Source organism: Podarcis gaigeae (genome assembly GCF_964106915.1).
Source record: "Podarcis gaigeae genome assembly, chromosome: 3".
NCBI lineage: Eukaryota > Metazoa > Chordata > Lepidosauria > Squamata > Lacertidae > Podarcis > Podarcis gaigeae.
Window position 1 is genome coordinate 63,958,509 of NC_139680.1, and position 19,079 is coordinate 63,977,587.

At 41.1% G+C, this 19,079-nt stretch overlaps 1 protein-coding gene across 2 annotated transcripts in view; it reads left to right on the forward strand.

Moving 5' to 3' along the window:
• Nucleotides 1–19,079, forward strand: part of GRM1 (glutamate metabotropic receptor 1) — a 186,313-nt gene that overhangs the window by 14,736 nt on the left and 152,498 nt on the right. For both annotated transcript variants that reach the window (XM_083731611.1, XM_083731612.1), the window contains one exon: nt 84–982. In XM_083731611.1, coding sequence (XP_083587737.1) covers nt 220–982 — 763 coding nt within the window. In that variant the 5' untranslated portion in view covers nt 84–219. The remainder of the gene's footprint in view (nt 1–83; nt 983–19,079) is intronic.

Sequence of the window (19,079 nt, forward strand, 5' to 3'; positions counted from 1 at the left end):
GAAGAAAATGACCTTTACTGAGCTCTGCTTTGACATATTTTCAGCTGATCAATGTGTTCTGTTCTTTCTTCCTATGTCAACAGGCTACAATTCACTCCTATGATGACTTCTGTTGCCCCTCCAGGCGATTTGCTTTAAGGGCACACTGTAATGGGTTTTGGAGGCACTTGAGAAGTAAAAGAGTGGAGCGAATCTGCCGCCTTTTTCATATCTTTAACAATGTGCAGGCAGGACGAGCCCGTGAAATTGGTCGCCAGAATCTGGATGGCTTCTTGCAACAAGATGATAGGGGTGCTGCTGGTGTTCTTCCCTGCAATTTTCCTGGAGATGGACTTTCTCCCCAAGAATGCTGGCAGGAAGGTTTTGATCTCAGGTGCTTCCTCCCAAAGATCAGTAGCCAGAATGGATGGTGATGTCATCATAGGAGCCCTCTTTTCTGTTCATCACCAACCTCCAGCTGAGAAGGTGCCTGAAAGAAAATGTGGCGAGATCCGAGAGCAATATGGCATCCAGAGAGTTGAGGCCATGTTTCACACTCTGGATAAAATTAATTCAGACCCAGTCTTGCTGCCCAACATCACTTTAGGCAGTGAAATCCGAGATTCCTGTTGGCACTCCTCTGTGGCCTTGGAGCAGAGTATTGAATTCATAAGGGACTCTTTGATCTCCATTCGAGATGAGAAAGATGCTCTCGGCCGTTGCCTGCCTGACCCTTCGTATCACCACCAGGTCAGGGAGAAAAAGCCCATTGCTGGTGTCATCGGCCCAGGATCCAGTTCTGTGGCCATCCAGGTTCAAAATCTGCTTCAGCTCTTTGATATTCCCCAGATTGCATATTCTGCAACCAGTATTGACCTGAGTGACAAAACTTTGTACAAATACTTCTTGAGGGTAGTTCCATCGGACATTCTGCAAGCCAGAGCCATGCTCGACATCGTCAAACGTTACAACTGGACCTATGTGTCTGCTGTCCATACAGAAGGTGGGTATAAAAAGAGAAGCTCATATTATTAATTGCTCCTGTAGGGCATTTCAGGTATAAATCACTTTGTTGTTTCAATCCAACTTTAACCCTAAAGGATTGGCAACATTCTTCCAATTCTGAGAAACTGCTGCTATGAAGGAGTGACTTCATATCAGAAGAGAAGAGGGTCTTGATCCAACTTCAAGGTTCAAGTCGAAACCATTTAACTCGGCTAGATGTGTACATTACTTATGATCTCTTCCTTTTGCTTTGAACTAGTCTTTCTCTTACAACCATAGACAGCTCCCCACAGAACTTTCCTGTAGTATAATGAGCTTTGCTAAATAAGCATATATAATAGATATATTTTGGCTCTCATCTCATTAATTTTAGCTCTCAGACCATTAATTATCAATGATTTTAGAAAAGATAAGAGAGCTGTACTGTACCTATACATTGCTTAGGGTGTATTATTATTATTATTTTTAGTAGTAGTAGTAGTAGTAGTACAGTAGTAGTAGTAGTAAAGCTTTTTGGGGAATATTCATCTTCCCATCAGTGGGACAAGCCTCTATTGGTCTTTTATTAGCAATCAACTTTTCTCCTGATTAATGGACAGCTAACTCCCCAAAGACTAAATATTTAAGCATGACAGAGTGAAACTGTTAGCTAACAGCTTTTTTGATTCCATGCTCTTGAGATAGAAGTTGAACAACTAGAAGAGGAAACATGCACACCCACACTCACACATCCCTGATATGTGTAGTGTTACTTTGTACTTAAACCAACCTTTTTACCTCTTCCTCACAGAGACTGAATACTGTAATTCCAATTTCAAGCAGTCTTTCATATCTAATTAAGTAGGTAGCAGATGTGGAATTCTACAGGCAAAGTTAATAATGGCATGTACAAATCATTCTCAAAGAAAAAGTGCCAGCTCAGTAATGAAGTTTATAGATTTTCGATGAGGCAAGTTCTGCAGGCTTGCCTTGAAGAGAGGGAGAGAAAAAAAGATGTCTTTCATGTCAATTGTATTTTTGCTCTAGTGAGCACCAAGGTTGTTTTTAAAAATAAAATATGGGCATTTGACCCCTAGGAAATCTGTTATCTCTAGACACTAGACGGGCAGCAAGGATGAGAGCCAAAAATATTGTTGTTACATATTTCATAAAATGAACTGATGTGGGCAAAGATCTCTTAGAGTGAAAGTATCCAAAAGAATTAATAGTCATAATGTGTTGATGCTTTGTGAATTGCCAGATAATATTATCTTTTAGTGACTACAAGGAAGAAGTTTACTATACTTTAAAACTATAGTGAAGGAATTGGGGAGAAATGTTATTAGAAAATATAAGCAATAATTTATAGCTAGATCATGACAAATAGATAAAAAATAATTAAAGTTGTCCACTAGGGGAAATGTTCTACTTTGATATGATCTGTTTAAATAATAACTGACTTTTTACATGCAAAATTTTGACTTCTTAAGCATTGCCTTTTGAATTTCCTGTTATACTGAGGTTTTCAATGTCTTTTTGTCATAACAAATAGGATTTTTCATGAACTTTTTGTGATCAAATAATAGCTGAAAGAAACAAATTACAAGTATAGACTTGACTCATGAAATAAGGCAGCCTTCAGTTAGTCGTAGGTGATTTGACTTAGAGTGGTGTTAGCCATTAAAAATGTGGAATCAGCCTGTTTTTTTGAAATGTGTTAAGCAAAGGGAATAAGTATTCATGGAGTTCATTCTGTGGCAGCCTAGGAATAAAATAACTGTAACTCATCCCAGTTGTTGCATACACCTGGCACTCAATTACAACACTGTTTGTGGATATAGCTGGATCTTGTGGCAGGTGAAGGAGAAGACTATTCTTTATTTATCACATATGCTATTTCCTCCTCAAAAGTAAATGGGGTCAATAAATCATTCTAATAAATGTGTTTTAAAATCAGTGCATGCTGTAAAGCCTAGGCGAAGGGTATGATACTTTCACAAGTAATTGCATATACTGCTTGAAAAATCTTTCAATAAGCTGCCCTCTTAAAGTGAAAATATTCCTTAGCAGGAAGTAATTCAAAAGTAACCTCCCCTTCTGCTATGATATTTTTGGGATTTGGGGCTCAAGTCTGCTTTGCAACATGCTGACTTCTGACTGTGCGCCATCATAAATGTTTCACAGATACAATTGCTGTGGGCATTTTTGTTTACACCCAACATATTTGCAATGTAAGATGTGTATCCTGATCCCATGCATATTCACTTGAAAGTTTGGTGGGACTTACATAGTTCCATCTAGGATCCCAATGAAACCTAATTAAGGAAGAAATAATACTGAATTTGCAATATTCTTGGGGTTTTCTACTCTCCAAAATTCCAACAAGATTATGACGCTTCTTTCTGTAAACTACATAAGGTGTTGAGATCATCATCATAATCACTATCCTGTTTTGAAACAAGGAAAGCAAATACCCCAAAGATAGTGAGAATGGCTGCACCTCTCTTCAGTTTGCCGTCTTGGGGGTTCTCTTGTTTATATGTTATATAAGCATCAGTAAAAGAGCTATTAGAATTTAAATGCCTCTCCATTTTGTACAATTCACAATAAAGATATACTGTACTTAATTGTTTTATGGTGTTGCCCATTGGACAGGAGATAATGAAAGACTATTGATTTGACCCTCACTGCTGATTTAAGAACAACTTTGTGTTGGACTAGATATGACATTCACAACTGGATCACAATTAGATCACCCGAAAGAAGTTAAAAGAAGTTGCAGTGGGTGAAAATTGGGTCAGTGCAACAGTACTAGCAGAGGCAAGTTATTCCAATCCCTCATGCTATTTTCCCCAAACACCAAATGTGGCTTATCCTGTAGGGGAAAACATACAAGAACAAAACTGGTATCTGATGTTTCCCCAGGGGTCAAATAATAGTTCGGAGAGATTATTCAGATTGAAAAAGGGATCAGCTACCCACTTCCACAATGCCACAGCTCTGATGTGATGTGATGGCACCACGGGTGGTTTTAAATTTAAACAGAGTGGGAGATTTTGATCACAGATCTCTCACACCTCATCTAGTGGCACTCTGAACTGTATAACTGTTGATAAGAGAGTGTACCATTATTCTGTACTGTGATTCTTTAGAGAAAAATATTCAGTTTAAACTTGATGTCGCCCATATCTGGTGCTGATGTGAGTTTCCTTTTGTTAAACTGCACTAGTGTTTTGTACATAGGAATGGCGTTTTCACACATGAGGTGTCTTAAGTAGTTCTTGTTTCAGTGCTTTGCAGTGTGGATGCAAAGCCTACATTGGCCAGAATGCTTCCTCGCAAGTCAAGTGCCTCTCAATCTCAATGATCAGACTTGACATAAACAGCGTGAGAGATGCTTCAGTGGTGATTTAAGTCTCATGTCTGAAAGCATTCCATGATTAGTCATCTCCAGAAAGACAGTTAAGCAACCAAATATCCTTGGACTTTTGGAGGAGATTAGTGCTTATACTGGGGGCAGAGAATGCTTCCTTTTTAAACTACTTGTTTCCAAGAGATGAGACATGTTAAAGTCTGAGCATTATTCCTGTTTCAGATCAGGAAAAACCCCGCCAGATTTTATTTTTTTAATAGTTTAGTAGTAATACCCTTAATGTAGCAATATAAGGTGTGTGAGTGTGTGAGTGTGTGGCTTGACTCATAGTCTGATACTAAACTCGCTTTGAGCTCACCTTCCCACTTCACATATGTTTCAGCTGGTGATCAGTTGCTGTTGCTCAGTTCCAAACAGGGATACATTAATGAATCTTCTAAATAGGTTAGTTATTTGGTTTCCTGGTTTCATCAGATCCTTTCCCCTACAGTATTCCACACAGGCCTTCTCCCCTCCTGGGGCAAATTTTGAGGGTTTTGGAAATATTAGAAAATTTCCATTGGAAATATTAGATTGGGGTGCAGCATTCATATGGATATCTCAGGAAAAATCCAGTAAGTTTTTCTTGAGATTTCAAATGGAATCTGTGTTTTTGAGTAGTCTGAGGGCACATTGTGTAGCTCAGGAGATCTGGATCTGGTTAGTGCTGGGATGCAAAACCACCTAAGGACACTAGGGATTCTAAGGGACCTGCCTTGAATTCCCAAAAAAGATGGAAAGGGATGTGAAATAAACAAATAATGTTTTCACCATGGATGCATTATAGGATAATGCTATATTGCAACTAATTTTTGATTATGTGTTGTATCCAACTAGGTTCTACTCAGAGTAGACCAGGTGAAATCAACAGACAAGTTAGTCATGTAAATTAATTTTAGTGAGTCTACTCTGAGTAGGCATAGCTCTGGCTATAGTCCTATGGCCACAGGTAGAAACACTCTGTAGCAAAAGAGATGTTTTAAAGACACCACTGTATCTTTTACCTTGGTAAATATGCAGCTTTTTCTGGGTCTTGGGAGTGGGTAGGGATTATACATTAATGTTTCAGTCAGTTTATTTTAGCTTGTGCAAGTATGCAGTAGCCATTTAGGTGATAACAGTGATCCAGTTTGGGTAAGGTACCACAAACACAGTGGAACGCAGGTGGCACTGTGGTTTAAACCACTGAGCCTAGGGCTTGCCTATCAGAAGGTTGGTGGTTCAAATCCCCGCAATGGAGTGAGCTCCCATTGCTTGGTCCCTGCTCCTGCCAACCTAGCAGTTTGAAAGCACGAAGTGCAAGTAGATAAATAGGTACCACTCTGGTGGGAAGGTAAATGGCATTTCCGTGTACTGCTTTGGTTTGCCAGTAGCAGCTTAGTCATGCTGGCCACATGACCCGGAAGCTGTCTGCGGACAAACGCCAGCTCCCTCGGCCAGTAAAGCGAGATGAGCGCCGCAAGCCCAGAGTCGTCCGTGACTGGGCCTAGCAGTCAGGTGCCCCTTTACCTTTTATCACAAACACATTTCTAAAAATCTTTTTAGTATTTTAGATCAAGGCAAGTTTGATGTCATTTGATAGTTATGGACATTGTTGCTTCACATTCATAGGGTCTAGAGAAGAATCAGAGAACACATGCCTGACTATATTTTACCCATCAACATTATATGTGTGCGTGTGTGTATGAGAGAAAGAAAGAAAAAAGAGAGAGAGAGAGAATTAATGTCAGCCTGCGCTGAAGAAGACAAATAAAGCCATACAGTCAAGAGAAATCACAAACAGCTAATCTTGCCAGGTTATCATGCAGCTTTGTCCTGCAGCTGCACATCAGGGAGTGCATTATTTCGAAAGGAAGCAACAGTCAAGTTACAAAGTGAGAGGATCTCTGCACCTGTCTTTGCAAATGCCTGTCACCGGGCATCCTTGCTTCAAGGCATTTAATGAAATCTGTTGCTGCATTTAAAAGAAGACACCCTGCTGCTGCATGTGCCTCCTCTGAACCCTCTGGCTGGATTCAGGAACTGCCTGCATTTGGTGCTCAAGAAAATATGCTTAATGAATGAAAAGGCATTTAAACCTTTTCTTGCCTCTTGTAGCAAGGAAGGCATTCACAGTGGTGGGTTCCTCTTTTGCTGTTGGCTGAAACTTGGCAAATGACATGGATAGTCTGTCTCAGAGGGGCGTGTGAGGGGGAGTACTGGAGCCGTAATCTGTAGCAAGCAGAAAAGAGAATGGCTGACACCAAGAGGGGATGTGTGTTGTGAATAAATGCAAAAGGAGCAAGATGGATGGATGAAGCAAGAAGGAGAATGTGCCAAGGAGCTTAGTTCTAGACTATGGATCAAATTGCTATGGCAGAACGAGCCCACACATTCTGAGCCAACTGGTTTCTGGGGAGCCCTACTATATAGAATATGAAAAAATTCAGAAGGCACTTGCAAATGTCCTGTTTTGTATGGGGCACAGGAACATAGAAAGCTGCCTTCTTAGAATTTATATACCGCCCTATACCCTGGGGTCTCAGACCATAGGCCCATTTAGCTCAGGAATGGCTGTGGTTCTCCTGGATTCCAGGCAGGAAATCTTTCCCAGCCCTACCAGGAGAGGCCTGGGATAGAACTTGGGACCTTCTGCATGCAAATCAGATGCTCTGCCACTAAATTATGGGCCTTCCAATAATGGGGCTACCCTAAGAATGAATGAACAGAGTGTCAGTTCCCATTTGTGTTGGCTTGTATAGCACTGTAAATTAGACCTATTATCAAGATCACTGAACTATAGAATTAAGAAGGAAATAGTTAAATAAAAATCCCTCAGTTTCATCCATCATTATTCCCATCGCTCTACTGAAGAGCAATTGAGTGGCTGTAATATCTGCAGCCCTTGTTATACACTAGTTATAGGACCAGTTCCCTGAACAACTGCCTGCTTTGGGGTGTTCATGTTGAGGTAAAGCCACCACATCTGATTGTCATTTTACCAGATGCTACCAGCTATTTGAACATGATGCAGCCATATTCTTCTGTAGCATCTCACTGCCAGCAGGGCTTTCCTTCTCTGGTCAATAGGCACTAAAGGCTAAAAATGAGACCTGGAGAGATCTTCAAAAACTTAATAGCTTTTCCTTCTGCAAGGGGTGTACACTGAGCACAAGGTTTGGTTTCAGCCCTGATTTAGCACATCAGTGAGCAGCCCAATTTAGTCCAAAATGCTTCAGAAGTTGTCTGATTCAGTTAAGGTTTAGATTTGAATTCTAATTTGGGCAAGCATGACTCCAGCCTTCTCTACTGGGGGTTATGTGCAGTTCACATTTGAATTTTATTCAACCCCTCCACCCTGCACTGTCTATAACTTAAAAAGAAATATTTCTGCAGAACTGGATGAAATTTCAGACTTATTAGCACCTTTGGGGTGTTCTTGAGAATCCTGCCAAATTCTAAAAGGAAAGCTGTAGTGGTTTTCCTGCACGGGTGTCCTTTACTGTTTTCAGGTGGTTAAAAAGGATCTACTTACTCTCCTCTATTGTTTTTTGGGCAATTTTATATGAAAATAGCTTGCGTGAGAGAAGTGCTCCTAGATAAGAAACTTCCACTTTATGGACAAATCAGTCTAGGAAGATTTTGTGCTAGTGCCTTTAAAGTTGATTTTGTAGGGCAGAGGAAGAGCTAAATGGGAATTATTTCCCTCCCTTCAATTTTGTGGGCATCAATTTTCTAGAGGCTCCCCTAGGAAAGTAATCTGCAAAAATTCAGAATGTTAGGTGTAAGGTACTGAGTTTTGTTTAAGGGAGGGGACTCACAGCCTCAGGCTTCTGTTCTGCTCAGCTAGCAGCAAGACTTAAAGAAACGAAGTGAAAAAGCTGATTTCACAGGAATGGGTACATGGGTGTGTGGCACAGGAGCAGAAGAACTTGAATGTCCAGCATTTCCATGCAAGCATTAGTAGCAGAACCAGCAAAGATGCAGAACTACAAGCTGATGTCCCTTCTCCAAGCTCTGGGATTGGAAAGTCCTGCTGAAATAATTTTCTGTTAGTCAGAAAAGAGGCCTCCCTCCTTGGTGTGTGTTTTCAATGGTTAGCATAGAGAGAAATGTTGCTTTTAACAGATCCGCTATGTAGTTTTTTTTTCCATTAAAAATATCAGAATCTCTGAGCCACTTCAGAGATCCCTGTTTCAGTTTAGGGCGCCTTCGAGAAATCCCACATGAACTCAGGGCTTATCCCCACTCACCTTTTGCTCCACTCTTTCTAGCAGAGGCCTGTGCTTTAACACTCCATGTTGTAGCCCTGAGATTTCTCCCTCAAAAATTCACTCTTTAAAGTGCAATCGGAGCAAACGTCAATTCAGGTTTTCCATAGATTGATGTTTGGCTCCATTGAGCTTTAAAAATGGGTTTTTGCAGGGAAAACTCTGGACCACAGACATAGAGCTTTAAATCGTGGATCGTCCTGGAAAGAGCAGAGGAAAGGTAAGTGTGGATAAGCTCTCCAAAGTGGCTCACTTTGATTCTTGATTGCCCAGATCTGATGTCGACCCCTTACTTCTTGCTGGCCATTATTGATTTATTCTAGCTGCAAGATGCAGAGTGTGTGTGAAAAGTAGTCTTAGGATGGTTCTCATTAATATGGGAAAGGAAATTGAGTTTCATTTTATTCTAGATAGCAGATTCCATTAATCTTAAAATATCAATGCACACTTCCCTTTAGCCCGTCAGGCATTTATTTGTGTATGCAGATTGGTGCCGGAGCACAAAGGAGTCCTCTAATCAAGCACTTCTATTGCTGTGCATATGACAATTTGCATGTGACAGATTGTGGAAGTGTTACAGGCTGTGCTGAATCTATACATACGCAGTTTAATGGAGGGGGGGAGGATTAAATTATTACCTTTGCTTGTTGATGGATTTTGTAGCACTTCATTATTTGCCCTAATCTCTGTTTTCCTCCCCAGTTTTTTACGTGATGCATTTTGGTTTTCAAGAAATGTAAGTCTCTGAAGCAGTTCTGGCATAATACCTGGCATCATTTTTAATTTAAACATTGAGACCAAAGAACCTTTCTGTGTTGCTGTGCGATAGTTGTTCATGGCTGGCTATCAGTCTACAAGGTGATTCTGAAGAAAATAATATCTATGCACAAATTAATGCAATAAGGAGAAAAATACGGAATATGGCTAAATGTATGCATGATCTCATTTCCAAGGGAAATATATCCTTTTGGCACTGCCAAGTGAGCTTGACATTTTTGAGTGCTGAGAAATGTGTTTTTTAATTATATTGCCCTGCTTTGTGCAGTGGGACAGAAATGCTCTTTAAATCAGGCTTGCACACTGGTGGCTGACCAAGCCAAACGTAGCTTACCAGTCGTGTGCTGTGGCCTGCCAGATGCTTGACAAATCCCAGTTCCAGGCAGGCAGTAAAAGCCAAAGGTGGAAGATCCTCTAGTGGGCTAACATACATAACTGGTGGCTGCATTGGTAGGTCAGACGTTGGGCAGACCTCCTCTTAATCATTACGTGACATAAAAAAAAGATCATGCCTGCCTTAAGGAACAAAAGGCAGAATTATATTCTACTGGAATTGCAGTTTAGTTATAAAACACTTTTTCCATAGGAGCAGTAGAACAATCTCATTCCCTGCTTAAGGGACAGGAATGGTCCTCTTAAGTCCCATGCATTTTGGTGGCATCATTGGAGAAGAGCTGGGTACAGTACTTGCTTTGCATGCAGAAAGTCCCAGGTCCATTCCCCCACATCTCCAGGTAGGAATGCATGGATAGCTCAGTTGGTTAGAGTGTGAGCTGATAATGCCAAGGTTGCAGGTTCAGTTCCCCTATGGGACAGCTGCATATTCCTGCATTATGAGGGATTGGATTAGATGATCCTCAGGATCCCTTCCAACTCTACAGTTCTATGATTCTATGACTGGGAATGTCTCCAGTCTGCAACTCTGGAGAGCTGTTGCCAAACATTGTAGACCATCCTGGGATGAATGGACCATTTGTTCTTGTGCTATGTCTGCAGGACCTTTATGCATGACCAACATAGGAGGGTAAAAAGTGGGCAGACTGTGGTTGTGATAAGGGAAATATCAGGAGGAACCTTATGCTCACTCAAGACTCATTCATTCCCCATGATGTCTATGAAAGAGTTGATGAAATTTAAAACACTGTGATTGTAATGAACAGTCCCAGCTGACTATTCTCCACCTGTTCCCTCCCTGTCCTCCCTGCTGCAATGGAGGCTGGAATTCACAACACACCTCCAGGGGCATTTAAGACTGAGCCAGGAAACTATAATTTCACATGGGCATGTGGCACCATGTCTTCTTGTCCCTAGCATGCAGATTGCACAAGTGGGAACATGGTGTGTGGTGCACCTGTCAAAGGCTACAAACAGCAGCATCTGACAGCAAAGTAGCTCATGTGATGAGCTATCAGAACTGCAGCTTGGCCATGGAGTAGTCTCAGCCTCTGGCCTGCCAGCTCCTCCCTGAGGCCTGCCATCTTGGCTGCGAGTCCTGGGAGACCTGCTCCCTGCCTTTTCCACCTGACCTGGGAGGGTGGGGCACTGAAGGACTCCAGCTACAAAAGCTGAGACTGATGAACAGACTCTTAGACTGCATTGGGGCATTGTTTAGGGGGTTTTGTTGGGGGGGAGGGTTTGTTGCTGTTATTGATACTAATTTGCTGCATCTTTATTTCAGTACTTACTATGAGTTGTGTGGAGTTGTTTAATTTGGTTGTGTACTTTTTGATGTTTATCTATTGTTTATAACTACTTTTGTTATGTTCATAATTATGGATTTTTTTATATTGTAAAGCCTCCTTGAGCATGGCTTGAACTATAGGAAGGTGGCGTGCAAATAAAATGATGTATGTATGTATGCTCCTGGAAAGTGATGGCTATAAAAGGCTTCCTGACTGGACTGGGCAATGAAGTCCATTTACCTGAGCAACAAGGTCTGGTTCTAATGCATTCCTGTTCTGACTGCCAGTTCAGTACACTACAAAGACTTGCATCATGAGCCTGCCTTTTGGCTTTCTTAGAAGGTTGCTCTAGAGAATGGGAGGTTGGGGGTTCTGCCTCTTTCTGGTCTGTGTCACTTTTGTCATAAGTCCATTCTCTCTCATTTGTGCACTGATCCACAATTATTGTTTTTTAAAAAAAGTAAAATCAGCAAAAAAGGGCATTTCAATATGTAGCCTTGAATGTATTTTCTCACAAAATAGACAGTGCTAAATGCACAGTATCTCAAACTGCTCTGATGTGCCTTTTGAATTAGGAGCCGCACACAAGAGAAATGTGAAATCCAAAGAACAGAGATGTTCTGTTGAGCAGATTAGCCTGGAAGGTTAGTGTGGATCAGGTCAAGTTGTATCTGAATTCACAAAGAAGTAATTCCTCAATTTCTCCTAATAGCAGCAGTTGCTTTCTCTTCCCCACTGTGCCATGGTGGTCATCATGGGCTTGTGTGGTCATTCCTTCTTCCTAATTGCCTAGCTCTGGTTTGGTTTGTGTCTGTAACAGAGAAGGGAGGGTGTGCTGTGTAGGGTAGCAGCACTAGATATCCATTGATATGAGGTGACATTGTTGGCAAGTGAGGTCATGATTGATGCATGCCGATGATGTTTCCAGGGATGCTGTGCTAGTGGCTGTCAGTATTGCTCTAATTTCATTGCTGTGCTTCCTGCTGGTTGAGCACAGGATTGCATTATACTACAATTAGGATCTGGCATAGCACAACCTACTTTAACTAGACCATGGGATTGCCCTGGTCCATGGTATTTAGTAGCTGATGTGTGCCAGACACTGTATGGAGCACAGAAGTGACAGGCCTTCTCCAGATGATGAAAGATTCACATGAGGCAGAGAAAACAGGGAAGCGGGAAGAGGTCGGGTTTCAGGTCAGAAGTCAGTTATGAGGGAAAAGGCTAAATTGTACAGAAATGGGAGCTGGAAGGAACAAAGGGAGTTGACATAAAGTGAGCATGTGCAATAGTAGGACTAAGGGAAAAAATCACTGAAATGGAAATTTACATCCAAGAAGCTTGCATTTGGTTTCACTGCCTTCCACTTATAAAGAATTAATCAGTCCGAACTCCTCCAAAATGGGTCAACTGTGCTTCTGGTGCTCTGGTCTACACTTAAGAAGGCAGATCTTAATATTTTTTGGTTTAAATTGTGAAATCACCGGATGATGGATTTCTGTTGCCAGAAGGAGAACATTTATAAATAAAACAAAAAAATATATGCTTCCAGTAGCACCTTAAAGACCAACTAAGTTAGTTCTTGGTATGAGCTTTCGTGTGCATGCACACTTCTTCAGATACACTGGTTAATGGACTTCCATTTCATGCGGCTCAATGTGGTGCCTTCCATAGTTCCAGTTACAGATAGGTAGCCGTGTTGGTCTGCCATAGTCAAAACAAAAAAAATTGCTTCCAGTAGCACCTTAAAGACCAACTAAGTTAGTTCTTGGTATGAGCTTTCGTGTGCATGCACACTTCTTCAGATACACTGGTGGCAGACCAACACGGCTACCTATCTGTAACTGGATTTATAAATAATGTAGCCTTCATGGCTCTCAAAGTCACCATTCCAGGATTTTTGAGACTCTGGAAAGTGTGATCCTAAGCAGGTCTACTCAGAAGTAAGCCCCACTACATTCCATGTGGCTTACTCCCAGCTAACTGCAAGCTAAGTGAATGAATATTGTTGCTAACCAACTGCTGCCTGGCAGGCCATGTGGAAAGAGCTAGAGCTCTGTGTGAGTTTTTAAGGCAGCTGGCATTCACATCTTGGAATCCACTGTCATAGATGGCATTAATTAAAACCACTACTGTGAGGCTCCGCAGAAAGGCTCCCTGACTGACTGCCCATGGAGACTGAAAGGGGGAACTGCCTTACCCCTGCAGGTGACAGAACTGGTATGCACACCAGGAGGAAATCAGTGATCTCCCCCCCTTAAATGTGAAGAAAACTTTTCCTAAGCTGATGGAAAAAACAAACATTTTATGGCAAGGCGGCTTACTTTCCCTCTCTCTCTCAGATCAATTCAGAACAATTAAAATAACATAAACATAGATTGAGGTTGAAATCCTAACTCCATTTCCCTAGGATTTACCCCTGTAAATTCAATAGCATTCTGAGCAGACTTGTTTAGGATTGCAGTGTAATGTGTTAAAAGTTGTTTAATTGTACACCATCTATAAATAAGTGTTGATGATAAAAAACTGTATTTTTTCTACCCAATTTTTCTTAAAAATGCTCATGGTGGCTGTCTGCTGTGTTTGGATCTTTCCTTCCCATTAAAGTGGCCATGTACTCTACAGAGGACAGCCTGATTTTAAAGGTGATCTTTATTTAAAGGATTGTACATGCTTAGTTTAAAGATCAAGAACGATGATAAAGCAGAGCAGGACTCTTCTCCTGGATAGCAGACTGAGCACCCCACACACAGACCCCAGACCCATCACATGCCATGCTGAGTTACCCTTCCTGAATAGAATAGCCCACATCAGGGACTCTTCTCTCTTTTCATAAAGATATTCACATATCAAAAAAAGATAGCCTGTATTTCTCGTGGTTGCATAAAGGTCTGCAATCTATTAGTAGACAGATGCACAGACCATTTTTTTGCAATTAAAAAAGTTCCCTAATGAAAGCCACACCTTACACATGCCCTGAAGTGTTTTTTCCTAAATTTTATTGCATATTTGAACATTTTCACGCTTCTCGCACAGTGCTAATTAACACATTGATTGAGTCCCACGTATAGTGTTTTCTAACTAGAATATGCATATGACTTCTCTTTTAGCAGAAACATGTCTTTTGGTGTTCAGCTATCACAATGGAGCACAAGGTAACGTCAGACACACTTTGGGGAGGGTCATGGCTCATTGGTAGAGCCCATGCTTGGCAGTTTTGTCAGTACTGAGAGCTTAAAGCAGCTCTCTATGATCTTTCTCAAAGCACCTTTGGAGAACAGTGAAAGCTATGCTGTTGAAATGGCGAGTACCACTTGTCTTGAAAATAACAGGTTATTTCCTATCATTCAGAAAGCTTCAATCCACATTCAGGTCTGATAGTTTCCTCCATTCTTGTGTTCAGCACATTCACCATGGGCCATTTTCCAGCCTTTCTATACTTGAGTGAGGTTTCCTTCTCATTAAGAAGCAACAGTTCATACATTTGCCAGAAGAAGAAGAAGAAGAAGAAGAAGAAGAAGAAGAAGAAGAAGAAGAAGAAGAAGAAGAGACAATAAACATGCATGTCTGTAATTGTTCTGGCAGGCAATACTTGGTACCTTGTCTCATCAAACCTAATGTGAACCACTGAGAACTGAGTGCTCTTCTTCCTGCATGGTTTGACCTTCAGTTACATTGCTAAAGTGTCATAGTAGAGTGTGGCAATTTACAGCATTTGGTTTTGCTATGGCCACTAGGTAACACAATTAATAAACTGAATCAGATTGTGACAATGTGAACCCAAGGAAATGGAAAAATGTCAATTGATGCAAGTGGAGTGCATTGGATTTGGAGAAACCCTGGGTTTTGAAATGAAGTGAGTTGCTATGGAGGAGCTAAAAAGCTGTTCTGAAGCACTTGACAAGTTTACTGTTACACACCTCACCTGCATTTCAGAGCCTAAGAACCACCAGCATAATATTATCCTTTCACTTTTAGTGTTTCATTAATGTTACTCTGTGGTTTGAGGGAGATTAATTCTTATAGAACCGAGAAACTGACATATTTGTTCTGGAATATTTGTTCTTCCTATTTGGGAAATGAAAGAGCAGAGGGAAGATTTTTTGCTTGTTCAGCTGACCTGTGCCCTAGTTTCTTTTTCTTTTTAATGAAACATAGAGAACATCTTGATTTCCTAGGAGGGCTGGCTCTATTACGCCTATGATTGTTTCACTTAGCTTGAAGTATTGATATATAGCAATGCACAGCACAACTAGTGTTTCTATAGCCAGAGTCGGACTAAGGCCATGTACGTATGGAGCCACATTATGGATCCCCAGGCTTCACTGGCTTAAATGCTACAGTCCCTCCACACCTGCACTAAAATGGGCATAAGAGGACCCAAGCTTGTACTAACAGACACTATTTCTTTGCCTTCTGAATTCCAAACCAATATAGACCATCTATACTATTTTCCTTCCACAGCTTTCATTCCCCTGCATATTTGTCATCAGTCTGAAGCATCCTGCACCTTTAAATTAATTAATACTTAAAAGCAAAATACATCTTTTAAAAAGCATTTAAATCTCAATAAAGCCAGCTCTGAGTGTGGACAAAATAGCTGTTTCACACCAGACAACCATTCTTCAAATATTGCATCATAAATATGCCATTGTTCAACAAAAATTTTTAAAAAAACACAAAGTAAGGCAAAGTATAGAGAAGAAGAAAAATATTTGATTGTATGTCTAAGACAATTTTTAAAAAAGAAATAATTTCTTTTCAAAAAGAAATTGATATGCACACACATTCAAGCCATCCTCATAAACAATTTCTCTCAATATGTTTTTTTTTTAAAAAAGTTTTAATTTCTTATCAGAACTAATCAAAGTGGACAATTATCAGTTTCGTTTGGATATTCCCTTTCTTCTGGGTGGATTAAGCTGCTCTCAACCCTGTAAGGCATGTTAGGCTGAGAGACAGTCATTTGACTAAGGTCACTCAGAGTTTTATAAGTAGATCATGATTTAAACCTTGGTTTCTTGCAATGAAACACAACCCCTCAGCCACTCCACTCCTCTGCTTTTAACTGCACCTGTCTCTATAAATATCACTCACACACTTGTTACTAGCTAAATCTATTGCAAGGAAACTTAAATAAGAAGAAGAAGAAAAGTTTGGATTTGATATCCTGCCTTTCACTCCCCTTCAGAAGTCTCAAAGCAGCTAACATTCTCCTTTCCCTTCCTCCCCCACAACAAACACTCTGTGAGGTGAGTGGGGCTGAGAGACTTCAGAGAAGTGTGACTGGCCCAAGGTCACCCAGCAGCTGCATGTGGAGGAGCGGAGACGCGAACCCAGTTCCCTGGGGTAGGCTAGTCAGAGGCAGTAATGCTCAGTGCTTTTTTCAGGGGGCACTCAAGGGTATGCAGTACCGGCACTTTGTTGTTGTTGTTGTTGTTGTTGTTGTTGTTGTTAAAAACCTAACTTACTGTGACAACTTCATGGTGAGTACTTTTTCTAGAAAGAAGCACTGGTAATGCTTCTGAATACCATTTTCTGGAAACCATGGTTGGGGCAAAAAGTGTGCCTGTGCTCAGATCCTGCTTGCTGGTTTTCTACAGGCATTTGGTTAGCCACTGTGAGAACAGGATGGTGGACTAGATAGGCAATTTGGCCTGCCCAACTCTTCTTACATTCTTAGTCTTACAGCAAAATCAGGAAAGAGTATTGGGACTCCTTAATGATTTTCTTAGTGTATGGTTCTGAGTTCCAGAGCACACCGCATCAAATGAATGAAGTGTTGACCTTGGCAGAAGTATATATAAGTACAAAGGAACAAATTGTGAACTGTGAGGCCACGCTCTGTGACATACCTACACAATGCCTTTACGAAACATGAAAAACAGACATTTCTGCCCCACCTGTTGTAGATGTTTGATAGGAAGCAGGCATCAAACTGGCAGAGAGTAGTAGAAGATGGCATAAATCAGGGGCTGAGCAGAGCTTGAAAGGAAACTGAAATGTCACGGCAAACTTATTATTTGCAAAACTAAAGCACGACATTTCCAACTAATTCATTTTGACAGATGATCTGCCAACACCTATAACAAAATGTGATTAAGTGGATGTGCTTTGGGAAATGAATATTAAGAGATTTCCTCCACCATCTCCACATTACGATGACAATGAAGCAGGTAATTCATTAAGAAGAAAGCTTGTCGTTTTCTACTGACAGATTGCTTTTATCCTACAAGCAAAAAAGAAGAAATGGACAAAAAGCACAGGTCATCTACTTACTCTTTCAGGCTAACATGGAAAATAGAACTTCCCTGCGCTGATTTCTCTATTCTCCAGAGGCCATTCTCCTGTGGTTGCAATGTTTTTGCTACTCCTTCTGAATCTATCACTTAATTCTTGGGAATTTGGCAGGTGTGCTTCTTTGTTCTTTAGAATTCAGCTCTGTTCTGAACTGGCTATGGCGGCTTATTTTTTCCTGTTTCTCAGGGAGCTTCTGGAGATAGGCATATCACCTGTAGTAGAGAAATTTGCTGAGATGACATCAACCCCTTTAAAGATCTGATACGGTTTCTCAGAACACATAGCCACTAATATTAGGCATGGGCTGCACATTCCATCCTGTGAAGGAATTGAACTGCAGTTGTGTGCCGCTGGTCAATACGTCTCGCTGCATCTGGCAAGGGGATGTAAATGCTTCTGCTTTGTCCATGTGGGGATTATGGGGTTAACTAGCTATGCCCTGAGGCAGCAAAACCCCATTGCATATGTGCAGAATGGCACACCTGTCTCTCATGACAGGAAATTTTAAAGTTCTAAACTTACTTGAGCTGGTATCCAAAGGGGAAGAACACAAGATTGATGAGGAAAGTCTTTTAAAACAGATAGACAACCACGAGGTGGGCAGATGTAGGAGATCCCAAGTGATATTAATAAGTTTTGGGAAGCCTGGGAGCAAGACTCCAATGATCAAAAGGCTTGCTTACAAGCATGAAAAACCCTGCTAAGAGCCTGGCGAGTTAGGGAATATTCTGGACTAGGGATAGGGGATTGAATATTTCCAATTTTGATTTGCTTTTGCTTCAATGAAATATGTTGGGTTTCAGGAATGTGAGGGCATCAGATTTCTTTCTCTGTAACATTCACTTGTCATATATTATTTTTCCTTTGTAAACTCATTTCTTTTTCATAAGCCCTGTGTGGCCTCAGCTCAAGGCCTATATAACTTTAGCCTTATGCTATCCAAGGAGGTTTCAGAGGGAAACCCTAGGGAAGTTAAATAAGAGGCAGGCTGGTAAATAATTGATCTCTTATCTGGTCTCTGCAAGTGCATTTAATGGGAAGGATACAAAAGAGGGGCACCCATTGTTGTGGCCAATCCTCCTTTCCCCAGGTGGCACAGGACCCAGGGAGCTGGGATATGGCCATTATACATTCACTGCGGGAATCAGCATACCTGTGCAAAGTCTCCCACACCATGCTGTAAGTTTTTCCATATCTGCTCTGTGCTGCTGCTGACATAACCAAGAAAATCACTCAGTGATGACCATGAACTACAGAGTGAGTGAAGGAAAATTCCCATTTGCCATGAGGATGCTGATCCCTGTGGCAGATGTTATATATAGCTCAAGTCTGACGTGTATGCATGCCTAATTATGACTAAGCCCTTGTCAAATGTGCGCTGGTCTATGTGGTCAAAAGTCCCAGAATGCCAGAAGCTACTGCTGGAGTATTTGGGGCCAGATTCAACTAAATTGTACTGCTAGAGGAGGCCTTCCTCTCGCTCTTGCCCCACACACTCCCTTCACCCTCTCCAAATCTAGAGGGTCAAGAGAAGCCCCCAAACAGTGTGTAAAGAGAGGAAAATGGAGATTGTTATATCTGGCAAGCAGAAATGCTTGCACTGATTGAATTATCACCTTTGTGTGATGCTGAATTCCACCCTTCATTGTGAATCTGAGTTTTGGGGACTGTCTCCCATCTAGAACTCATTGTTAC